This window comes from Myxocyprinus asiaticus, chromosome 2 (genome assembly GCF_019703515.2).
Source record: "Myxocyprinus asiaticus isolate MX2 ecotype Aquarium Trade chromosome 2, UBuf_Myxa_2, whole genome shotgun sequence".
Taxonomy (NCBI): Eukaryota; Metazoa; Chordata; class Actinopteri; order Cypriniformes; family Catostomidae; genus Myxocyprinus; species Myxocyprinus asiaticus.
The window spans coordinates 7,004,698-7,032,373 of NC_059345.1; the positions used below are offsets into that span (position 1 = coordinate 7,004,698).

Genomic DNA, 27,676 nt, shown 5'->3' on the forward strand with positions numbered 1-27,676 from the left:
TATATGAATGACCTACCAAGGGTCTGCAATAATGTACTTCCTCTTTTATTTGCTGTCTTTTATTTATCTATGTCTTGTTGTTTCACATGAAAACTTTATTACACTGATTCGAGAAGAAAATGAAGAGCTATCATCTATCTCCAAACTTTCTCTTAATATAAAAGATCTAATTTTATGATATTTTGTAATAAAAATACAAAGTATTTAAAAGATAAAGCCAAATTATTCATAGACAACATTAAAATAACTCAGGGTCCTTATATTAAATTCCTAGGAGTGACAGTAGACAATAAATTAACATAGAAATACCATATTGAACTGATTTGTAAAAAGACTATGAAGTCAATTGGTATTCTAAGTAGAGTTTGTTCATCATTTAATCATTCTTGCATTTTAATTCTCTACAGCTTAATTTATCCATATATTATCTATTGTAATATTGTTTGGGCAGCTACATGTCCTACTTACCTCAATAAGATTTTCCTCATCCAAAAGAAATTTTTGAGATGATTAGTTTTGCAAAAGATGCGACTCATCTGCTCCTCTATTCAGAAAATATAAACTACTATACATTTTTAATGTTAATATACACTGGCGGCCAAAAGTTTGGAATAATGTACAGATTTTGCTCTTATGGAAAGAAATTGGTGCTTTTATTCACCAAAGTGGCATTCAGCTGATCACAATGTATAGTCAGGACATTAATAACGTGAAACATTACTATTACAATTTGGAAAAAAAATTCAGAACTTCTTGATCCTTGGCATTCTAGCTGTCAGTTTGTCCAGATACTCAGGTGGCATTTCACCCCACGCTTCCTGTAGCACTTGCCATAGATGTGACTGTCTTGTCGGGCACTTCTCACGCACCTTACAGTCTAGCTGATCCCACAAAAGCTCAATGGGGTTAAGATCCAGAACACTCTTTTCCAATTATCTGTTGTCCAATGTCTGTGTTTCTTTGCCCACTCTAACATTTTCTTTTTGATTTTCTGTTTCAAAAGTAGCTTTTTCTTTGCAATTCTTCCCATAAGGCCTGCACCCCTGAGTCTTCTCTTTACTGTTGTACATGAAACTGGTGTTGAACGGGTAGAATTCAATGAAGCTGTCAGCTGAGGACATGTGAGGCGTCTATTTCTCAAACTAGAGACTCTGATGTACTTATCCTCTTGTGTAGTTGTACATCTGGCCTTCCACATCTCTTTCTGTCCTTGTTAGAGCCAGTTGTCCTTTGTCTTTGAAGACTGTAGTGTACACCTTTGTATGAAATCTTCAGTTTTTTTTGGCAATTTCAAGCATTGTATAGCCTTCATTCCTCAAAACAATGATTGACTGATGAGTTTCTAGAGAAAGCTGGTTATTTTTTGCCATTTTTGACCTAATATTGACCTTAAGACATGCCAGTCTATTGCATACTGTGGCAACTCAACAATAAACACAAAGACAATGTTAAGCTTCATTTAACAAACCAAATAGCTTTCAACAGTGTTTGATATAATGGCAAGTGATTTTCTAGTACCAAATGATCAATTTATCATGAGTACTCAAGGATAAGGTGTTGGAGTGATGGCTGCTGGAAATGGGGCCTGTCTAGATTTGATCAAAAATGACTTTTTTCAAATAGTGATGGTGCTGTTTTTTTACATCAGTAATGTCCGGACTATACTTTGTGATCAGTTGAATGCCACTTTGGTGAATTAAAGTACCAATTTCCTTTCGAAACAGCAAAATCTGTACATTATTCTAAACCTTTGGCTGCCATTGTATACCAGACTTGTTTTTATGTATAAATATGTAAGACTACCTCGTGATTTGCCTAGTGTTTTTCAGAATTTCTTTTTTTAAGTGCTCCTCTGACATTCACTTTTATATCACAAGACACTCTAAGGACTTACATCTAAATCAATTTTCACTGAAATACAGAGGACCTTCTCTTTGGAAAAATCTACCCTCATTATATATCTGCATCTACATTATCTTTATTTAAGAAACACCTGAAAAGGACTCTAACGAATATTCATAACTTTTATGGATTTCATTGTTATGTATTTAAATTTAGGAGATTTTACTTCTATATAATTATTTCTGCTTCGATCTCAAACAGAAATTCTTGTGTAAATGGTACTTCAATCATCTTTGTATTGCAGCTTAGACATGATACTTTGAAGCTGCACATTTTTTTTTAAAAAATTTTATTTTGTACGTTTATTGTTTTTTATAGGGGAGGTATCTCTTTAAGCCATTTTGGCTTCAAACCTCTCCTGCACAATGTTAAAACTTTTTGTCTTTTGTTGTGTTGTGCAAATACAACAAAATAAAAATAAAAAATAATGACAGTAGGTATTAAAGATTCATTAGAGTGTGGTGAGGAGGAACAGTCATGCTGTGTCCTGGGCTGACTTTAAGATGGCTCGAGCAGGAATGTTTCTCTTGGACTGAAAAAATCCCAAACCCAACTTGAGCCTGGAAACAAACCAAAGTAACCTGCCAAAACTCCCAGAGAAACTTACCTCACACACACCGGCACACGAACAAACACCTTAAAAACCATAGTAAACGACAGAGCTGAGCACTGTGCTAAGGCTTAAGCTCATTTCGACATTGTGAAAACTTCAATGTAAAAAAAGGACGAAAAGAATCAAGCAACTTAAGATCAACTTTTAGCTACTTTTTAGTACTTTGTACCAAATACTTCTAAAGAAACCAGAACAAAATACTACTGTGAAAAGACAAGCAACAAAAGAGAAACTTTTTAGCTACTTTAAAACATCCTTTATAGAAAAAACTACAAAGAAAACCATTATAACAAAAAGGACCATTGTGAAAATTTGAATGTAAAGAACGAAGACAAGCGACAAGAGAGACACTTTTAGCTACTTTATAACATAGTACTTTGTACCAAATACTTCTAAAGCCTTATACAACATTTGAGGTCCAATTATTATCACCCGACGTCTGAGATTTAATGTACTGATTCGTACGAGGTGGGAGTGTCTGATTTCTAGATGTGGTAATTTAGGTGATAAAATTAACATATCTTTTAGACTTCAGTTTAAATGTAAAATGACATCATTATAAAAAGTTATTTTCAATAATTCATTATTTATTTTTTGTGATTTAATTGTAATTTATTAATTACACATTATAAATTCGCATGAGTTTGTAGAAGTGGCTGCTTATGATAAACCCAGTGAAATAATAAATATAATATTAACATTGCGTAATTGAGCAGAAAAATTATGGTGTATCTTACCAGACGCTGATGTTACAGTGGCCAGTCTTTGCAGTCTACAATCTAAAATCCCAAACCCAACTTAGAGATCGATGATAAACTTTTGAGTACTTTTCGATATTTTGCCTACGTTCTACATCTAGACGATCAGATCAGGAATGTTTCCTTAAAAAATGCAGCTATTTGGCAAAGTTATACACACAACTAGCTAACTGAATCATAGTCATGAAATCAGCCGGTTAGGAAGTATTAGCAGGCAGCCCTGCTGTCATAGAAATCGGCAATGAGGCTAGGTAACTGCTAGCTAGCAGCTAGCTATCTGGCTAATTTAAAATCGACAGCAATGACAACAGCTATCGACTGAACACAACAACAATTCTAACATCAACACCATTACTGTGTATTTATGTACTAGTTAAACGCTTTTTCATGATCCATAGCGCTTTCACAGGCAAGAAAGTGTTTCTTTTTTTTGCGATGTTTATTGGCAGTTAACAATCCAGCTTTTGGTTCATTACCGCCACCTCCTGAACTGGATTGTGGAGCATCACAATCTCTTTCAGTGGAGTCAAATGTCAGCTGAAGATGATGAAATTGGCGAAATTTCATCAGAAAGAGGTCACATACCTTATGTAGGATTAAATCCTGAACTGAATGTATTTTAAAAGGTAGCTTACCCTCTAGAGTTTACTTATAAACAAACAAGTTATGTTTAATTCATTCTTGAGGTCTAAAAAACATGTGGAATGCAGTATCGCCCCCATTAATGGTATAAAATGTATATTGTGATAAATACTGATATCGAACGATATGAAAAAATATTGTGCTATTTTTTTTTTTTTTCAAACCGCTAGGTCTGCAATTTCATTAAATAAATAAATAGTCTCAATGCGCTGCCCGCTGTGCTGCGCCTATGTGCACGGCTGTTTTGTTTGTAGTGTGTAGTGCTTTCTTAAATACATGTAAATGGGATCATTGTATAAAACATGTGGTTTCAGAGTGGTTCTGTTCTCCATACACACAAACTCTATCTATCTGGTGCCCTGAGTGACAGATGTGCTTCGAGTTCAGTTCGGAGTGCTAACGTGCACTGAGCGCCCCAGATTTACTTTAGTTGCAAATCTGTGTAATTTCATGTACCTCTATTTTTGGCCGCTACAATTTACTATACTCATTTAAAATAACCCCATGAGAGTGGGTTTTTGTTGACAGCAAGGCAGATGAGAGCATTTCACTGCATTAAAAGGCTGTTGTCAACTGAACTTCAAACAACATACATTTCTGTCCCTTCATTTTTCAAAATAAAAGCTTCCTCCGAAATAAAGGCTTGAGGGTTAACCGAGACTGCATAGTAAGTTAAGAAACTGTTAAAGAAATAAATTACTGGGGGGCCTGGGTAGCTCAGCGAGTAAAGACGCTGACTACCACCCCTGGAGTTGTGAGTTCGAATCCAGGGCGTGCTGAGTGACTCCAGCCTGGTCTCCTAAGCAACCAAATTGGCCCAGTTGCTAGGGAGGGTAGAGTCACAAGGGGTAACCTCCTCGTGGTTGCTATAATGTGGTTCTCGCGGAGGGTTGTGCGTGGATGCCGCGGAGAATAGCGTGAGCCTCCACATGCGCTATGTCTCCGCGGTAACGCGCTCAACAAGCCACGTGATAAGATGCGTGGATTGACGGTCTCAGACACGGAGGCAACTGAGATTCGTCCTCCACCACCAGGATTGAGGCGAGTCACTACGCCACCATGAGGACTTAGAGCGAATTGGGAATTGGGCAAATTGGGGAGAAAAGGGGAGGTTTTTTTGTCCAAAACGTTCAGCCCTACAAGTGTTAGAATATTAGTTTTTGCTGTGGTATCAGAATCGTGAAATATTAATGGTTGATATCAAATTCCAAAATAAGTAAAAGAGGCTTAGTTAGGTGCTAAAGTTGCACAAATGTTTACTCTGTCAAAATGTCCATCGAACAAAACTATAAAGAATTCAGAAGGTTCCTTGAGATGATTCATTAAATTGTGTGGCTTCAACTGTAATTTGTGGATAATTAGACTGCAGTCTTTCCTAACCATCTTATCAGTTACAATGAAATACTGTCATGATAAAAATACCACCAGCAGCTCTAAAATCCCAAGCACAGAGTCAACAGCCCTTTCAATACCACAGCAGTAGGTTTTTAAGCATGAATAATCCTCAGCACATATTAGCCAACTCATAACAGTGACTCCCAACTATCAAAGCTACTGCTCTGGCAGAATGCCAGCACGAGATGAGCCTTTGAAACTGATATTCTCACTCGAGCAGAAATGTTAAACTTCAGCGAGGATTATAACTCACAACAAAAGCCTACTAATGAAAAGGAAAGTTGCGTATGTGTTACTACCAGGCAACAGTTCATTACCATTTCCCACTGTAATATGTGCATTACTCTTGCATAGACGGACCTTTGAATAAACCGCAAAAGGTCTGTTCCATACTGCTGCTTATTCTGGTGAAAAACCGCCCACTTATATATAGGAAGAGCTATCTTACTGACATCTTTAAACAATAACTTATAAACCTTTAAAGACAGACCTACAGTGAGCTCAGAGAGCTTGTTAATCATTGGTGTATGCTTCTGCTGAAGTCATCAGTCCATGTTATTTTAACTTCCTTTTTTAAAAAATGTGTTTAAACGTGCAATTTCTGGTCAAGAACTACAGAACTTCACCCATGATCCTTAAGAGAGAAAAAAAAACAATTCCCTATCAGAGAATAATAGCAAACAAAGTGCACCAAATGAGCTCTACAGCAGCCACCCACTCCCACGACGCAATCAAGTCGGCCTCCCTACACACTCAAATTACTTCTATATGTGTTTATATATCTGAATATTTTGCGATAAACTTAAAATATCGTGTTTCTTTATTTATAATCAACTTTAAATGAAAAAAGATGGGAAACTATTGATTTTATTACGTCATTCGCAATGCTTCGTAAGATTGTAGTTCAAGTCCTCATGAAAGACATTAAAGGTCTGTGTTTATTTCGTTTTTCTGCATTCCGGATCGGATCACGCCCGGTCAACTGCCTTGCCTTTGAAAGTATACTCTTTTGACCATGAGCGAATACAAATGCGTTCAACACATTTGCACTATGTCTGCAATGTGATCTCTTTTAATACAGTCAACGGCAGGCGCAGGCGCCAGTGTTGCATGTAGACGAGAACTGTGGGATGTGCGCGGACAGTCCACGTGGACTGTGCTGATGATGAAATTTGTGTCACGCATACTGTGTGCAGAGCAATCAGCAACGCGGACAACCGAAGTATACTCAGGCCTCAAGTACGCAGTCTTGTACCTTTGTCTTTTGTCCAATTTTCAAATTATGTTTTGCTTCAAATCAAAGTTTGTAATGTTGTGATTCACCTCGGAGCTGACTGATTTGGTTCATGGCTTAGAACTCTTATGAAGGACTTTATGAAATCTCAATGGAAAACATAAATGGGAAAAATAAGTCCGGAACCAAGAAGGCTGAAAAAGTGCCTAACCCTGCCTTAGCAAACACCACTAATAAAAACGTACAAACTCCTCTTTTGAGCAATAAAAGCAAATTCTGAATAATATCACCCACTTGTACACCAGACCTAACTCACTTGCACATATAGAGCATTGGGTACAAAGTGTGTGTGTGCATGTAGAGTAGCCGGGCATTCATTAGAAAGAGTGACAGATGCTTCACCTTCAAGTGAGTAAAGAGGAAGAGAGGTCTGGATGCTCCACACTCTCCGCATTAATCAGTAATGAGCAGATACACAATCTCACTCTGCAAACAATTACAGCCCATCCTCTCTACTGAAGAGCCACTCTATTGAGACAGATGGTTGGATATTAACCCATATGCTTAAACATTAGCCTTTTGGCAAGCATGTAGATGGCTATTCAAAAGGTTACAGATAAAATGGATTTATCAAATAAAAAATTTTAATTAAAAAAAAAAAACAATAAAAATCAGATTATGTTCTTTTTCTGAGTTTCCATTTTAATAAAACAATGTACAGTACTTTCCAGTACATTAGGCTAACAATAGAGTGCAACAGTGCCTGCCCAATTTTTCAGCCATCTCGGTTCCGGAAGTATTTTTCCCATATATTTTTTCCACTGGGATATCATAAAATTCTTTATAAAAGAGTTCTAAGCCATGAATCAAATGAACCAGCTTCAAAGTGAATCTTCACTTTATAAAATTTGATTTGAAGCAAAAAGATTATTTGAAAATTAGACAAAAAGACTGTGTACTTAACGTTTTTAATGAGGCAATGAACTACACTCCCATGATGCACTGAGAACAGTGGCGGATTAGGCATGGGCAACATGGGCAATTGCCCAGGGTGGCATCTTGTGGGGGGGCGTCAGCGTCACCCTCCCCGGTCAACAACTTTGGGGGCGTGTTGAAGCGGGTTTCACCCAGGGTGCCATACAAGCTAGAACCGCTACTGACTGCGAATGACGTAATCAAATAAAAAAAAATTCAATATAAAAATATTGAATTAAAATAGTTGATTATAAGTATTGAAACAATTTATTTTAATGTTATAGCACATTTTTCACATATATGCAAATATGTAAGTAGTAGGGATGTCCCGATCCCGACATCGAAACCGGGTGCGATAACGCGCTCATGTACTTATGCTCGTGCTCGTAAAAATGCTCTGCAACCAAAAACCGATAACATCGGATGTACTAATGTCATTATGTAAACAATCAGCACACAAATTTAAATCACGTCAATAGTGAAATTATTTAACAGCAAAAGCTGCAATTTAATGAGTATGATATAGTTTTGTGACACAAATTTCTCCTATCTTTTAGAGATCGTTGGCTCATACACGGCAAACACCATCATGAGCATCGCATGCTCTGTTTGTAGCAGATTACAGCAGGCAGAGCGCTAATTCACTTTTATTAAAAGCAAATAGCTGTGAGAGGCTATACGTTAGTTATTTTACCATAGCCTCTCATGGCTTATTGATTTATTAATATTTACAAATGAATTCCTTTGAAAAGAATCTTTAACACTTCCACCATTCCAGTAAAAGAGCCCAAAGGTAAACCTTAAACACAAGAACCTTACATTATGACACCAAACAACATTGAAGCAATACCTGTTCTGTGACTCCAAGCACAGTATCTGCAATAATGTTATCAAAACAGCATCTTGCGCTTCCTCTGTGACAAAGGCAGAGAGGAATTACTGGCATCACTGGAATCCACAAAACCAGCTTTAAACTCAATGCTTCTTTCTTTCTGTTACATTGTGTCTTACATATACTGTGTATGACTTGCTAAGCTATTCTTCTAGGGCATTATGTAGGTCACATAGCACATGAAAGAATGTGACTAACCCACAAACACAACACAATAACTCTGCTTATTGTAAGTGCAATGTTGAGTAACAGCTGATTTCTCATTCAAAACTCAAAAGGTAATGCATCAGGATTCAGAGATGAACCAGGGCAAATCTGGCCCATTACACACACAGCAAAAGTAGTAACATGTCTAAATCAGGTGTGATACAACAAGTTTCAAGTAATCAAGCATCAAGTAGGTCTGATTTTTTTTTATCCTCTCTGCGACAAGGTTAAGTGACAAAAATCACAGCCATTTATAAAACAAATCAGCAAAACTTGCGGTAACAGTAAGGAGCTTAAGTGAATGCAGCCAGTCCATGAATGTTGAAATACACATTTATATATATATATATATATATATATATATATATATATATATATATATATATATATATATATATATATATATATAAATGAGGTACAAGTCAAAATAATTTTTGTGGTCATCAACATTGTTACAAATGCTAAACGTTTGTTTTCAAAAAGCTTTCTGAATACGCCACCCATATGCTGTTGATCAACAAACAGATAGTCCCGCATTCAACTCGCACCACTGGATGAGTCAATGTTATTATGTCGGTATGGATGGGTCGCTCAAACAAACAGAGGAAACAAACAGAGGAAACCACAGAGACAGTATTTCCAGTTATCGAGAAAATGAACCTACAAATTGCTTGCTTACAGTAGCCTCTGCATATTATGCTGGGATAAGAGAAAGTATTTTTAACACAGAAAAAGTTATACATTTCAGCTCATTGACCCCACCCATGGGTTTGACTTTACTTTGCTTAAATGAGTTCACATTTACTATATAGTGTGCTGTTCAAAACTGTTCATAATATTGACAAATTATACATCTTAATTATTTGTCAACATTATTAACTCTTTTTTGACTAGACTATATAGTAAATGTGAACTAATTTAAGCAAAGTGACATCAGTTCTGGGGTGAGGGGGGGGGGGCATGCACATCAACAGGTTAAGCTTAACTTGTATTAAACCATGAACATTCCTTTAATATACAACTTAGCTGTTTTCCATTCAAAGTCAAATGTGGGATATTCCTATTTGATATCTCAGCTCGGACTGTAAATGCATTCCATTGCTCAATGCTTGGAAAATGACATGAGGAAACAAAACGCTTATAACTATCAAAAATCAGCTTATTCAAGAAAACCAACAACCTAAGAAACCTGTGTGTACATGAGATTTGAAATAATTAGATTATTCTCCATTTTTTACTTCAAAACTTAAACAGTCGTGCACACAATGGATAAGAACGCAGATAATGGGCAAAAATCTATGTGTGCCAATTGGTTTGGATTTTTGCACAAGTTTCCAAGTTGGAAATCCTACTTCAAGTGCAGTTCTATTGCATTTTTCCCCAAGTATGAAGTTTGAAATTCTAACTTTTCGAGAAGAATGAAACACATGTGGAGCTGGACTTTGAACCAATATGATTTCATTGTGAGCTAGGCTACCCAGCACAACAACAGAAGTGGAAACCAAGCCACTTACAAAATCTTGTTGCAGCTGGTTACAACAAAAACTTAATTTAACGTGGAGGAGATAGGATTTGTTGCTGTATCTCATCACACCTGGTTAGTACACGTGTAAGAAAGTGTTTCATCTGAATAAAGCAGTAAAAAGTAGCACTTTGGATTACCTAAAGTATGGAAATACACTTTGGCAGCAAACCTATAAAACTTGGGATGAATAAAACATTAGGGGTTTAAAGGTTTTCAGATGACATCCATGAAACAGATGTTCATTGCACCTGTAATGGCCACCAAAACCATTTTTAGTTCAGCTTACCTCCAGCACTGGTCCAGCACCCAGAATTATCTGCTCCACTCCACTAGCAAAGCCCTTCTGGCTGAGAGCTGTGAGATGGTGGATGAGGAAGTTGGTGCTCTGGGTCTTGCCCGAGCCACTCTCGCCAGAAATGACAATGCATTGATTTTGCCTGCGCTGCAGCATAGCGTGATAGGCCACGTCCGCCACCGCATAAATGTGCGGTTCCAGCTTCCCCAGCTGATGATTATCATACATCTTGACATATTTGGGGTTATAAATGGGCAAAAACTTAAAGGGGTTGATAACTATGAGGATGCTCCCTACATAGGTATAGATCTTCTCTTGCTTGAAGCGACTACGCAAATTGTCCAGCAAGGTCTTCTCATTGAGGTCTGGCAAGTTACAAAGGTCATCAAAGTCCTTCGGTAAGGGTTGCGGCAGAAAGCCACGTTCCACCATGCGCCGTCGTTCCTCCGTGACTTGAAGCCACATCTGTAAATTGCCGTAGTGGATGGAGCCATCGAGGTTCTTCTCGCGCAGCAGGAAACGGTAGTCCTCGCTGCTGAAGCGGTTTTCCAGGGCCATGCGAGGCCACAGCATCATCCGCTGGACGGGACAGTCGGTCGGGTTGAGGATCCATTCTTCCCCACCAAATTCCTTCACTTCCGCCAGAACGTAGCATTTCGTCCGGTCTAGCTGCAGCCGGTTGATGACTTGCTCAATGACTTCTGCGGCTGAGGTGATCTTGCGGGCAGTGACTGGGCAGTAGATGGTACCCTCTGCGATGACCCCGGGGTAGATGCGCAGGGTGAACTCAGAATCTTCAAACCGTCGTCTCCCACCAACATCATGAACACTCATATTGGAGCAGCAGTTTCCATCAGCACTCACGGCGCATCCTTCACAAAGGGCCGGACACTGCTTCAAGACATTACAACTGCCAGAGAAAGAGGGAACAGAAGAAACAGGGTAAATATTAGTGGTTGATTGATAAGGGTTTTCCAGTGGCCAATACTGATATCTAAAGAGCATGGTGGCCGACAGCCTTTATAACCCCGATATATAGTATATGGTTGCTTCTTCAACTTTGGGCACTTTTAGTCCTGTGGATTTCTTGAATGTAAAGTCTTATTAATAAATTTTTCTGCAAGAAAACTATAAGATATATGTTTTTTCTATTCAGACTGCAGTCACTTTTGCTAGCATGTCCACATTAATTGTCATAGTAACAATGCAATATGTTTACCATGAATGAGAGTTTAACAATGGATGTTTTGCCATTGTTTATGTTTTTCATGAGCACAGTAACTAAATATGAACACATTCCTCACAGGCAATGACATACAAAAAGGGAGAGGTGGCATATGCAATGTTTGTTGCTGCTATGGGTTGACAACTGTCCAGTTTTAGCCGGGACATCCCATATGTTGGCCGAAATTACTACGTACCATTCGTGACACCTATTGTCCTGTTTTAGTGGGAAGCGAAATGTCCAGTATTAAAGGCTTTGTGTTCTGTAATGAAACTCTCAAAATGTTCAAACATCTCGTATTCGCGTGAGACATTCAATACCTTATTGCGTTGTGGTGGCTCATAACCAGAATGGGTTACCGCACCTTAGCGCATCTAGGCCAATGTCTGTATTATTATAAAATAGATTTGCTTTGGCTGCCCTATAACATATACATGACCTATGGGTGTGTTCCATTCAAAAGTGATCGTCCCTGTTCCCTATAACTTTACCTTCCGGTGTCAGAGTTTCAGGGAACTGAAAGGTTGAATCAAACGGTCATTCTGAACATTTTATGTCATTTTTTACTGAAATTTATGTTTTTAATGATCCTTTAGTGTGGCCATCATTATTGTTTTCCCTTCAAAGTGCCCTGAGAAGGCATCATTTATTCTGTTTAAAATGCAGTATATGACTTCTTGTCAAACTTGACATAATAAACTGCTGCGCACAGCAAATTGACATGAGAAAAATTGGTATAGTTTAAATACGCATGACCTAAGGAATCCACATACACAAACCCCATGATTTTAAGACACGGTTCAAAAGTTACAGGCAAAAATAACCTTTTTTTTTTTTTTTTTACATCTTTTGACCTATAGTTGGTGCTGTCTCCAAACTTTGTATTTACCCTCAGATTATGGTCCTGATGAAGCATACCAAGTTTCGTTTTGATAGGACAAACTGTTGCCGAGGCACAGCCTCCCATCCAGTTTTACATCGACCTCGTTAACTTTGTTTAAAAGTCATTCTTTACTATAATTTCTGTGTGGCTCGGTCTGGAGATTATTTTGAGCCATTGTTTGGACAAAACAGACAAAGTTTGAAGGATGTGAAACTTTTAAACTGTAAACATCATTATCCAAGATGGCAGCTACTGTAATGGGTGGAGTTATAATGTCCTAGAGGTCCCAAATTTGCTATGGGAACTATTCTAGTCTAGTCTCTAACCACTGGTCAACTCAGCCTCTGAGCGAACAGACACCAAAAGAAACACACTACGCAAAGAATTTTTTTTACAGCCAAGCATAGACACTCACCATGATCAACTTTGTATTCATGTAACTTTTCAACAGAGATCATATTCAGAATTTGCACAATACAAAAATCACCAGACATCATGACTTACACAGGCAAAGATTTGAACCCACAACCTTTTGAACAATAAACCAGTGCTTTAATACACTAAGCCACTCAGCTGACATGTCCTTTGAGTGGCAAAGAGACTTCCTGAGGTTAGAGTCAGCACGCAAGTGTTGGTTATCTTTTGAACTATAGGTGGCGCTGTCTTCAAATTGCTATCAAATTAGTATCATCAGGACATGATGTCGATAATGCATACCAATTTTCTTTAAAATCGGACAATGTATTTAAAAGATATATCATTTTTTATAAATTTCAATATGGTGGAGAGACAGTATGGTTGATATCGTAAAAACTGGTATCGTTGAAATAATCACGACCCACAGAATCCATAGACACCAAGCTCATGATTTTAGGACATAGGGTTCAAATGTAAGGGGGGGGGGAAGCATACTTTTGACCCATAGGTGGTGCTGTTGTGAAACTCTGCATGTACCCTTAGACCATGGTCCTGACGCATACCAAGTTTTGTTTTGATAGGACAAAGGGTTGCCGTGATACAGTCTCAAATATGTTTTCACGGCCAGCTCCTTAAATAAGATCTTGCGTAACTTTTCAACATAGGCAAAAATCTAAATTCTTATTTATTCAATCTGTGCAGCTCAGTTTGGAGATTATTTTGAGATATTGCTTGGCAGAATTGGGTAATGTTTGAAGGAATAGAAGAGAGAAAACGTTAAATGACATAATCCAAGATGGTGGCAACTGTAATGGGCGCACCATCGGTTCTTGGCCCCTAAAAAGTTATATTTCTAAAATCAACCCCCTAGGGCTTGAATTGGCCCGAAAAATTGGGGAAATTAAATGTTAAACAAATGTTAAACAAGTCAATTTATTTTTACAACACACATCATTTCAAAACAGCTTTACAGAAATGTATGATTTAACAGAAAAAGCTGTAATATAGTAATGTCTTCGAGTCATAATAGTGCGGTATAATAAAAAATAAAAAAATGATTGTAAACTGCGCCTTAAAAAATAATAAAAATAAAAAATTATTATATTTATATTTAGACCCCCAGTGACAATTATGTTACCAAATATTTACCTAGAATTCACAAAAAAAAAAAAAAGTGAAAACATGGGGAAACTAACACTGACTATTAACCATAAGCAAGTGTGTAATTTTTAGGGATGTGACCATATCGGTGTAGGGCAATTTTTATTTTTTTTAATTATAATTGATATTATAAAATTAATTAACCGATATATGAAGAAATAAAGAAGGCTTATTTTTCCAAATTAAATGCTAAATTATTTTTCTATGCCAGGTTACAAAAGGAGAGTTATTCATCTTTTCAGCATCTGCTGGCAAATTGACAAGTCTCGATGAATCCTTGCTCTTGAAGGACTAGGCTGTTTTTGGAGGCTCCTTATATACTATGACACGATTGCCTCACCTGTTTAACATCTCCTGTTTCACATCGCCTTGTTATTTTAACTCGTCAAATTGTTATTAGTCTTAAATTGCCCATCTCAACTTTTTTGGAGCGTGTTGCAGTCGTCTGATTTGAAATTACTGAACAAAGAAAAATATGAAAAACATCATATAATGTGAAGTTGTAGTGTTTTCAATATAACAAAGTGTGAATATAATTTACAAATCACTCCTTTTTGTTTTTATTAGCATTTTTCATACGGACCCAAATCTTTGGGGAATTGGGGTTGTATAATACTTACGTAAATTATAAGTATAATTACTCATAATAACGCTTTCGTCAAGCGCTGCAACTCGGTTCTCAAAGTTCAAACAATTTAAACTTGACCCCAATGATTAACGGACAATTCTGATGACATTTCATTATTTGGGCACTGCCAGTGCCAAAAAAAAAAAAGAAAAAGACATTCTCTGCAGGGCCTTTCATGTGGAGGTCAAAGCAGTGCTTAACGCTAGATTTCAGAAGTGCTATGATGCCCAAACATGAGTCATGTCTAGGCCCAGACGGAATCTGCTGATTTTTTTTTTTGGCTGGCCAATACCGATTTTAACAAAAAACTATAGGCCGATACCGATCCCAATATTTTGCCACTTACCTTATTTTGTCATCAGATCACTGTTTTAATTGGGAATTATGCTTCAAAAAATGATCAAAGAGGTACATCAGCTTTTTTACTGAAAAAAATAAATAAAAATTTTGTACTTTGGTTTCCCAGTTCAAAACAACATTACAAATTCAAACCATGCATACAGTATAGTGGGCAATTCCACAGAAATATCATGTTACATCATGGAAAATTAAAACTTTTTAACCAAAGGAACAAAATCCCCCTTTTAAATGATGTATTATGGTATAATGGATAATGCCGTCTACACCGTTAGAGGGCGCCACTTGCTCACACAGCGCTGACTGAAGTCCTGACTGAAGCGCTGAATGCAGACTATTTTAAAATGCAGCTTTTTAAGGTTTAGTTTTCACTCAAGACCATATTGCGATTTCAATCTTAAAGAGCACCTATTATGGTTTTCCAAATATTACCTTTCATGTAGTGTGTTATATAGCTGTTTGTGAATGTAAAAAAGTCTGCAAAGTTTCAAAAATCAAAGTGCACGACAAATGGAGTTATTGACTCCCAAAAGAAAGAACCGATTCTGAACACCTGAAATGAGTCGTTAGTAATTCCAGACTTACTTTCTGTACTAACCTACGTAATTTGGTAACAGAAAACCCGCCTCTGGTCTTCACTGGCTACTCGCAAACCGCTTTGACCCTCCCTCAAACACTACACAGCGGTAGACCAATCACAACAGACTGGGACATCTGACCAATCAGAGCAGGGTAGGCTCTCTGAAAGGAGGAGTTTAGAATGAATCCTTTAGAACGGATCATTGAACGAGTCGTTTTTGACACTGGGGAAAAAAGGTAATGCTGCAATTTAAATTATGAGCAAATTAAAGTGTTTTTTGACCTTGGATGCATGTAAATCTATTGTACAAGACCTTTAGAACAACATAAGGCACGTTTAAAAACCATAATAGGTGCACTTTAATTAAATCAATCATGCAGCATTAATGAATATCATACCGATGTCACAGAAGTCAAAGTCTGCTGGTTTCAAAGCGTTTTAGATGGTGTTCCATATCATGTAGCCTATAGGTAAGTGCTGCTTTCACAACTGTCACATGGACAGTTATAGCAGTTTTTCCGCATTAACGTGAGTATAAGAAAGAATAGAAATGATTCTTTTAGGAAAAAAAAGAAAAACATTTCACAGGATCCTACCTGAAAAAAATCTTGAAGCAATGTTTACTTAATTGAGAAACACTTCAAATAAACATGCAGTTGTTTTAGTTTATTATTTTTACTTTGTTAAATAGGCTAAATGAGTGTGTTCAAAGGCATGTTATCTATTTTTTTGTGGTTTCGAAATTGGTTTTGAGAATCGTGAAATTTTACTGGTATTGGTACCGACTACTGAAATGTTGGTTTTGTGACAACCCTATCAAACATAAAAAGCTTCTGGTGTTCCACTAGAGCAGCTCATTGAGGAGCAGGGCTTTATTTATTTGTGCTTGTGAGGTCAACGTGGACCTGTCTGCTGGTGCCCGTCTCTCATCAGGAGCCAATGAGGCCCCTGTCATGTGCTGCTGAGACAGACATCTGGAGCCCAGCCAGTGCTCTCAGGTGCAAAGAAAGGTCTCAATGCAGCCTCTGTTCTTGTTTCTCTACACTAATGTTACTGATATGATCTACACAAGCAACATTTGCAGCATATTGAATTATTCTGGATGAGGGAGGGGCTTAATATAGAGCACAACAGTCTGGTTCCAGGCAATTAATTATAAACGATAATAAACTTTTAAAGACAGATCTACTGTGAACCCTGAGGTTGCTAATCAATGGTGTATGCTTCTGCTAAAGTCTGCATTATTTCCACTTAATATTTTAAATATTGTTGTTTAATAACAGAATTTCTGGTGAAGAACTACACTACCCATAATCCTAAAGAGAAACAAGTCACCAACCAGAGAACTGCAGCAAAAAAAACTGCAGCAAAAGAGCTGAGAAGTGACCGCTCATTTCCATGAAACACTGCGAATGACACAATCAGTCTCTACACTCTTAACTTGTGTATATATATATATATATATATATATATATATATATATATATATATATATATATATATATATATATATATATATATATATATACACACTGTATATTAATATTTTGCAATAAACTTAATATATATTAGGGCTGGGAAATGTATCATGTTAATTTCTGTGATTAATAATTGACTGTTTAACGCATTAAACAAATGTGATGGACTATGCATAATAATGCGATATAGGCTGATAATGACACAATCAAGTAAAATGACAGATAGACGTTTGTTCGTTTAAAACAAAATACAAATTGCCACATATCTTTTCATTTATAAATAAATATTAAAATAACAAATCGTTAGGTTATGCCATATAATTTCTCACCTTGGCTAATTTCCTTGGCTCTTTATTTTTATGAGTATTTTCCTCCGATTTTTCATAGTAAAAAAAGCGTTTTGCTGCCAAAGTGAAGTCAAATGTGTCCAGTGTTTCTCTACATTAAAAAAAATTAAGCGATTCACAGCCCTAATATATATATTGATCTACACTTATAATCAATAACTTTAAATTAATAGCTTTATATTTTTCCATTGATTTTTATTTCATTACATCATTCGCCATGCTTAATGGGACTGCAGTTCATTCTCTCATTAAAGATGTTAAGTACACAGTCTTCTAAGTTTGTCTTTTTGTCAGATTTTCAAATACTTTTAGATGCAAATCAAAGTTTGTAATATTCTGATTCACCACAGAACTGATTAGTTTGGTTCATGGCTTTTATGAGCAATTTTATGAAGACTTTTATGAATGATTTTATAAAATTACAAGTGGAAAAAATGTATGGGAAAAATACTTCCCGGAACAAAAATGGCTGAAAAAGTGGGCGGGCACTTTTGCGCTCTATTGGACGTCTTTTTAAATCATCGGGATTGTTTTAGGTTTTAAAGGGGTAGTTCACCCAAAAATGAAAATTACGCTATCACATACTCATCCTTGTGTAGTTTTTCAGAGAATATTATGGTAAAATCACAGATCATCTTTCAGTTGGTTTCCATTACAAAACCTGCATTTTACCTTCCCAAACAAATTAAGTTTGCAAAGCAGCACAACTGCACACACAAACCCACTCATCTCCACTTCAGTGCACTCTGTAATGCCTAACCAGATTGCATAAGGGCCATACAGAGAGTATTAGAAGTGCACTTTTCTGAGCTCTCGGGAGGATTTGTGGACCTCACAGCAGAACAGATGGTCAGCGCACTACTTAAAGGATAGCAGCAGATTTAAAGGAAGATTCTGCGCCTGTGCTCATGCTGTGCCTTGTTTACAATATCAGCTCAATCATCTAATGGCACGAGGATACCAGAAACCACATATTTAAAAATACAAATTCCCTCAAGTTAGAAGATTCACATTTTCTTCAAACCAAACACAGGTTGGGTGACATAGCAGACGTACCAGACATTATGAGGGCTGACAACCTTAGCAAATATATTCTCTAATCGCCGTTTGGTATCAGAAAGGCATTCCTGAACAAAATAACTTGATGTGGACAGTGAGGGTTGCGGCATGTGATCAAGACAGTGAATCTGTTGGGAGGAATTTAGACTGCTTTGTTACCAATTTATCACATGCAAGAACAAGGACACACTGAGGGCCTTTCAGTAGCGTGTCCTTGTGGATGCTTAAGAAGTGATGTCATTTCTGCTGTGAAATTTTCTTGTAAACACGTTTACAACAATACACTTAAAAATACACTTAAAAATCGAGCAGGCTCTTAATGAATTCTTCAGTAAAACAAAAACAAAACAAATATATGTATATATATTATTTAAAGCTGTAAAGTTGTCTAAATCATCCTTTGGAAGTGGGACTCCTAGTCGAGGCAGAGAAATAGTTTGTTCTAAATGTTTTTTGTGTTTTCAAGTTATGCATGTATTGTGGTCAGGGACTAACAACGGTTATTAAAACCGGAATAAAAAAAAAATGAAAAATACAGTTTTTGCTCCGAACAAACCAAAATGAAAAACAATTCGTTTTTAATCCCTGGTTGTGGTAAATGCATTTCTGGAGGGGTCAAGTCATAATTATTGTCTGTGGTAATAGACAGCATGAATTTCCAATTTGAATTGACCCCTTATACTCTGGTGCATTATTGGGCTGCCACCCGCAATTTTTCACTCAAATTTAAAAGCTCACTATTCACACTTACTGTGGAATAATTGCAAAAAATTGGTCTAATTTTTCAAGAGACTTCATTTGTTGGGGGTATGACTTCCTTTCATTAGGATTTTCATTAGAAAAAAAGGGGGAACATTTTTCACAATTATTTTTCATCTTTTCGCCATTAATGAAAATGAATGGTGACTTCGGGCTATAAAAGTTTTTTTTTTGTTCATAAAAAGTAATAGTATGACTTCCAAAGACTTTAAAAATAGTTGTATCGACTACTTTAATGTGGTTTCATGGTGTTTTTGTTGTTATTGTTTTTTTTTTTGTCCTTTATGGAGCTTGACTGCCCCTCATGGAACAAAGAAAAAAAAGATGTATATGCATAGTTAAAGATGAGTTTAAGGGAAACGAATTGTCTTTTCTGGGTGAAATATTCCTGTTTGTCAAAATGCAAAAAAACAAAACAACCATGATACTAAAAAAAGGCTCAATATTCTTTGCGATTTTGGTGTAAAATGTGACCTGGAGAAGTTTTCATGAGATTCACTCACATAAAATGTAACAAAAAAAGTGCACAAATTCCATGTAGTCCTGACACTCTTCTCTGAACCCAGATGAAACCCCCACGTCCTGCTTAAAGTGACTAATTTGCCGGACCCTGAGAGACAGAGCTCCATTTAAACGCCACTGCCACGTCTATGGCACTGTAATTGCAATGCCCTGAGTCAATTAATGAAATGGGCCTTTGTCCCAAAACCCAAAACTGAGATCATTTACCGGGTTACGGTTCCTGCCACGGCAGAACTGGAGCAGCTATCCTCTATAATGGAAGCAAGAATGTCTATTCAATAAAAGCATATGATCTGAGCACTGACCAATCAGCATTGAGCACGGAGACTGAAGTATGTATGCAGTTGAAACAGGGTTTAATGAGGCATGGAGTACTATGCGTTCCTGCCTGAACATACAGGCTCATTTTTTGCAGCTTTTAGAAGTGCTTGGTCAGAAGTCACTGTAAAGTTCATAAAGAGAGCAGGAAAACGGAAATCACACTTTAAACACACGAAAACATTGCTGGGCCTAACCTTCAAAAAAATGTATAATCTCAATATGTTCTCTGCCTCTGGGCTTGGGTTTGTTATTGCTGGTAATAAGCAAAGATATACTGTTGCAACACAAACTCATTTCAAAGTAAAGGAAGAGGACTGTTTCATAGGACCGCTGCCAGAAATAAAGACACGAGGGGGAAAACGCTGAACATAAAGTGAGGGAAAACATACATTACTTTAGAGATGTGACTGCACAACATTCAAGACACATACAACTTCAAAATCAGACAAGAAGTTTTTAAAGGGGTAGTTCACCAAAAAAATAAAAATACTTCTGTCATTATTTACTCACCGTTATGTCATTCCATATTCCCTTCTTAAGTGGAACACAAAAGGAAAATATTTTAATGAATATTTTGGTGCATCTTTTCAAAACAATGGCAGTTTATAGTGACTCACTGTAAAGCTTGAGAAGGATCCAAAAGTATCATGAGAGTATTAGAATTCCATTTAAATATTCCGAGTCTTCTGAAGGCATTGGAGAGTAACAACCCGAAATTCCACTGCGTGTTCATAAGTGCATGACAGACATTTTCGCATGAACATCTGAACCCCTGTGAACCAGCTTCTTTTATAACGCTCATGAACGTGCAACCAAAAAAAAACAAAAAAAAACCTGGTCTTATAAAATCACATTATAATACCAAAATTGTTGCAGAATTATTTTTGCGTGGCTTTTTCTCTTTCACACAAATCGTAAAACATTTAAAACGGCAGATTATTAGTTCTTAAACTCTTTGTTTTTACTCTGTTCCTCACACATTGCTATCTTATAACATCAACACACTTTTACTATAACGCATGACTAGGGCTGGGTATGGATACAGATTTCCCGATTCGATTCTGATTCACAAGCTTCAATATCGATTCAATATCGATTCATTTGGGTACAGTTCTGTTACAATGTCCATTTTGCTTACATATATAAAAAAAAAATATTAAAAAATCCTCTCTCAGCTAATGCTTTTAATTATAAAGGAACCTTCTGTGTAACCCATTTAGGTACAATTCAAAAATATTAATTTTGAAAATTATATTGTATCATTCGTTTTTCATCAAATTGGTCGCATTTTAGCTATAGAATTTTTTTTTTTTACATTCAGTCTATTCCATCAGTTACTGTCTTGAAATTGCATATATTATGTTGCATACATATTTTCGTTACATTTTTATTGTTTACTTGCATAATTTGTACTATTTACAAGTATTTACATTGATATGTAGAACACGTGCTTAATCAGTACTGTCTCTTTAAGACAAGCGTATATAACGAGAGAAGACATGAGTGGTTTACTTTGCATGGCCATGTGTGTTTTGTTTTATTTTTTTTTATCAACAACTCACTGTAAAAAACAGAAAGGGTATTAAAAGAGACATTATTCAATGAGATATGGATCCATGTCTCTCATCTTTGGACACACAGGACAAGTTAAACCAAACTTTTACTGTCAAAACGCAGTGAAAGGACCTCTGTGCTAATAATATCTCCGCCTCTAAACTACTAAATCACTGCTGAGTGAAATCTGAACATTTACCAGCCCAGTGGCTAATCACAGACATTTTTAGTTGCATAGCGTGAGATTTGCTTGCACATGAAAGTGATTCACTTGCATTATCGAGGGTTGCCACGTAAAGTGAAAGATCGATCTTGGGATTTAAGAATCGATAATGAGATCATTCAAAGATCACGAAGCATTGGAAAATCAATATTTTTACCCAGCGCTATGCATTAATTGTAAGGCGATACATTTTAGTGTGTCTTAACCAACTACATTTACAGGCTCATTCAAGCACAAAGTTGCATGGTAGCTCAACTGATAGAGCATTGCACTTGCAATGTAAATGACTGGGGTACGAATCCCACAGAGCACACAAGTTGGCACGTGAGCCAGAAAAGTCATAGAAGCACCACAAAATGACGTGGTTGCTTCATCTATTGCATTTTCATATCATTTGCTTTTATGACACTATCGGTCAAGTTTAGGTTTAAGGTTTAGGGTAGGTTTGGGTTTTTGTCCATTTAAAACTCGATAGAGCATTAACCTTAAAAATCTGCTTGGGAGAACATTTAACTTGCTTTTAGTGCCACAAAATGGACATTTCACTCTGAACTGCCATGATATGCGTATGGAACTACGTGATTTCATTTTTCAGTCAGAGTCACACAGTTTTCATGAGATCAGGCTAGTGTTTTTTGCCTTTGTAGGGCAAAATTATTTTAACCTACCAAAACCAAAATTCATGTCCTTAAAAAATAAATAAATATATATATATATATATATATATATATATATATATATATATATATATATATATATATATATATATATATATAAAAACCAATATTATAAATATCCATAATAAAAAGGCAGGACCATGCAGAGGGGCAGGATCAGAGACTCTAGGACCTAAAAAGAAGAGGACAAGGGGGCGCAGCAGCTCACGCAGTAGTTCGTCTGGGCTAGGAACAGGCCGGGCAGTAAGGCCTATTCAGGCGTTCTTGGAGATAAAGCAGGACTGCAGGATGAGATAATTACACAGATAATGAGCTGCTGGAAGCTGGCCCTTTGATTTATGACAGGGGTAGAGGAGTAAAAAAAGGGCTGGGAGGGCATACCAGTTCAGGTATAAACTCGCCCCATGGACAAACTACCCTCGCAAATGTCTGTGTAATTACAGGCCTGGCCTTCCTTCAAACAGCCACACATGTTCAGAGATGAGAGCTTGGACTACTACCGGCCCGAAATGAAGTCCATGCCTACAGCTAGCCACAATAAGTGCCTGCGCGGCAATGATCTTGTCAAGACAATTTCTGAGGAGCGCATAATGTGTTTGTTTTAGAAGCAAGGTTACTGGTAGCAATATAACCACCACAGATTTAAAGGTGGAAGGACAAGAGAGAGGAGTTTTAAAGATACGATTCTGCTTATCCAGATGCTGACAGCCTAGGTGTGACCAATAGACCATTTAAAACTAGAAATGGGTCCAGTTTTAAAAGTATCATTTCTAGGGCTGGGTATTGATACAGATTTCCTGATTCAAGCTCTCGATTCGATTCCGATTCGATATCGATTCATATGTGTATATTTCAGTTATAATGTCTCTTTTGCTTACATATGAAATAAATTCTCTCCCAGCTAATGCTGTGAATTACACAGGGGACCTTCTAACCAGGTACAATATGAAAATATTAATTTGACTAACTATATTTTATTCGTTTTTCATCATTTTGGTCACATTTTAGCTTTTTAAAAATGAACAAATCAATGTATTTAATTAATAAATATGATATTATAATGCATATATTATATTTTGTTACATGTTTATTGTTTAATTGCATAATTTGTACTATTTACAGGTATTTACATTGATTTGTTGAACACGTGCTAAAAACCGGTACCATCTCTTTAAAGAAACCTGGCATTTCTGTAAACATTAGCACATGTTAACGAGAGTGACTCAAATCAAAATTTCAAATTGTATTATATATAATAAAAATATAATACAAAATTTGTGATTGTAAAGAACACAAAGTATTAAAAGAGACATTATTGGGGACTGGGTAGCTCAGCAAGTAAAGACGCTGACTACCACACCTGGAGTCTCAAGTTTGAATCCAGGGCGTGTTGAGTGACTCCAGTCAGGCTTCCTAAGCAACCAATTGGCTCGGTTGCTAGGGTGGGTAGAGTCACGTTGGGTTAACCTCCTCATGGTCGCTATAATTGCGTGACGTACGTGGTGAGGTGTGCGTGGATGCCGCGGAGAATAGCGTGAAGCCTCCACACCTGCTATGTCACTGCGGTAACACGCTCAACAAACCACGTGATAAGATGCTCGGATTGACGGTCTCAGACGTGGAGGCAACTGAGATTCATCCTCCGCCACCCGGATTGAGGCGAGTCACTACGCCACCACGAGGACTTAAGAGCGCATTGGGAATTCCAAATTGGGGAGAAAAGGGGATGAAAAAAAAAAAAAGAGACATTATTCACTGACAAACGGGTCGCGTGGAACTCGTCTTTGGACACACGTTACACGGAAAACAACTTTTACTCTCAATACGCAGTAAAAGGATCTCGCTGCTGAATACTCCACTACTATACTAAACAATTAGTGGCGAGTGAAATCTAAACATTTACCAGCCATTTGCCAAATATATAAATTTTTAGTCGCATAGCGCAAAATTTGGTTGCAAATGCGAGTGATTTCCTCTCATTGTAGTAGAGGGTTGCACTTAGAGTAAAAGATCAATCTTGGGATTTAAGAATCGATGAAGATGAAATGAAGATCGCGATATATCGGGAAATTGATTTTTACCCACCCCTAATCCTTTCTATCACAGTCCAATGGAAGGCTAATTTAAAAATCTATGCTAAGCAGATAAAATAGATAAAATAGTATTTTTAATCATTAGAATAGTTATTTATTGATAGATTTTTGTATTGCAATGTACATGACTACTCAAAAAGTGTAAAAGTTCTTCAAATGAGTGAACAGACTATTATTACATTAATACTTTGTTTTAAATCAGGACGTTTTTTATTATTATATATCATTACTGAATTCCAAAAACTTACAGTAATATTGCAATATAAAATTTTGCTTAGAATGCCCACCCCTATGACATTCGATAATTATTTCTGATAATAGGCAATAATCAATATCAGCATTGAAATATTGTTAACATTGAAACATTTGTAAGTACAACTGAAACATTGGATAACAGTTTAGCACTAAAGCCAAAGTCACACTACATTAATTTCCATTCAAACCCTTGTGAACCTGATAACGGAAACGCAAGCTTATTTGAATAAATTTCGCATTCCACTGCAGATAAAAATTCAAGTTTGATCAGCACACGTAGATTTTGCCAATTGCTTGGATTTCACTCTGCATCTAAACACTTGCGTTCTTACTGGCTTACAGCACACAACCGATCAATTCTATAGTTCCACATAATATGCTCGACACAAACACTTTCTATGCTCAGCAACCTTACCTCTCAACAACCCCTTTGTGTCATCAGATAATCAGTCAAAACTATGATATCGGCACTCAATAACAAATGTGGCTGAATTTTATCATGCAAATCACAAGTACAAGAAACATGCATATGTTATTACATTGAGCTCGATTAACCCAGAAGAGACTATTGGCTTTAAAGAGACCAGGCCAGCTGTACTGATAAGCATCCAAGAGAAACAAAGAACAGACTCGAGTGTGTAACAGTGTAACCTACCTACAGGGCCTTACTTGTGTTCATAAGCTTCAGATAGGACGATATTTCCGCAGGCCGCTGGGTAAAGGACCATTAATTAAGGCTTCCTGTACTGAAAATGAAAAACAAAATCTTCCACAAGCTTCACATTCTATGCATTTCACTTTATATTTTTGGAACAGAAAAAGTAACCTTTCACATCAGAGGTGAAATCTCAGATGAGCCTGAGAAAACGAAACAAAATTAGATTGTGAAGATGACACAAAGGGTTTCTTTAGTACAATGATTTTGGGGTTTTGTAGTGAATTCCAATGACCACACAATGAATGTATGAACAAAACATTGATAACTCCCAAAAATTCACTTATTATAGAAACCTGTTAAAGGCAAATCAATTAACTAACAACGGAAGAACTTTCCGCCCTTCACATAAAAATCAATAGCCTCAAACTTTATTGGTTATTGACATGTCGCCATATTTGATTTGTGCGCTGTTTACTATAATTGATCAATGACTTGATTTGATTTTTAACGTTTATAACAACTTTCGAACTTTATGTAGTTTTATGGTATTTCATTGTCCTTTATGGAGATTGACAGCCCAGAGTCACAATTTAATTTCATTATATGGCAAAAAGACGTGTGACGACTTTGTTTGAAGCAATATTAGGGTGAGTAAATAACTGCATTTTTATTTTTGGTTGAATTATTCCTTTAAGAGCTTGATAGCTGTGGTCCCCTTCTACTTTCAATGTATGGCAAGGAGCTGGATGCTGCTATATGATAAATAACTTTTGTGTTCTACATAAATAAGATCAAACACACTGAGCAACATAACAAAAAAAAAAAGTTTGGCTTTCGCAAAACTGTTTTGTATCATTCCCTCGCAATACTTTTTCCGTTGCCTCACAATCATTTTCTGTTCTCTCGCAATATTTTTTAGTTACCTTGAAACTATTTGGTGTTCTCTCACACTACCTTTATCAATCCCTTAAGGCGCAATCTTTTTAATAATGCAGTTTATACTCTGGAATAGTGAACTTGCCACTAAAACGATATACTTCTCCGTTGTTAATATTCAGTGCAGCTGTGTACGACCGAAGCTCCGCCCACACAGAGGTCACTGCCAAACCAAGCGACTTCCTATTGGTCAACAGGTGTCAAAGTTCACCAAACTTCAACTCCACGTGAAATCCCCGAGGGGAAATTATTCACCAACAATAGTCCAACGCATGGATTCCAATTGAGATGACTGCATTTCGCCCACAGAATTTCGCCATGCAAAGGTAAATGTTACCGCACCTTTACAAAAATATACCATGTTTAAACTACAGTAGCCATATTTTAACCATTATATTTGGGGTGAAACCGCAGTAATACAGGAAAACAATAATAACACTATGGTTAATTTGTGGTATGTGCACCATGGTCTTAAAAAAACATGGTTCTAACCACCAAAAATGGTTACTACAGGTTTACTATAAAGGCTGTACTAAAACCGTGGTAAATTTTCTGGTTAGTATGGTTTTACACAAATACCATAGTTCAACTATTATTATTAGAGGTAGACCTATATAATGGTTTACCGATTAATCAGTGCCGATAGTTTCTTTTTAGAACTATCGGTTATCGGCAACTATCGACAGATTTTTACCGATAACCGATAGTTCTAAAAAGCAACTATCGGCACTGATTAATCTGTAAACAGTGCCGATAGTTGTTTTTTAGAACTATCGGTTATCGGCAAAAATCTGTCGATAGTTGCCAATTGTTTTTTTTTTTTTATTTATTATTCCTCCGTGTTCCTCTGATAATTACGTTTTTTTTAACGAAGAGAGGGTATGCAAAGAAAAATGTGACTATATGGAAACGTCCCTCGTCAGCACATACATTGTGTATCAAACTTAATATATTGTGAATAATAATAATAATATATAGGCTATAAAAAGCTTAATTTGGTAAATATTAAATGTATAGAACATTGTTATGGAGCCAAGTCTCCATCATTTCAAAATAAGGGTCATCAGTGTGTTTCAAGCTTGTTTAGTGTTAAAAGTCCCACGTT

At 36.6% G+C, this 27,676-nt stretch overlaps 1 protein-coding gene across 1 annotated transcript in view; it reads right to left on the reverse strand.

Annotated features, from left to right (window-relative positions):
* Positions 1–27,676, reverse strand: part of myo9aa (myosin IXAa) — a 213,752-nt gene that overhangs the window by 156,112 nt on the left and 29,964 nt on the right. The window contains exon 2 of the mRNA XM_051647761.1: positions 10,430–11,348. Within this exon, the coding sequence (XP_051503721.1) occupies positions 10,430–11,272 (843 nt within the window). The 5' untranslated portion in view covers positions 11,273–11,348. The remainder of the gene's footprint in view (positions 1–10,429; positions 11,349–27,676) is intronic.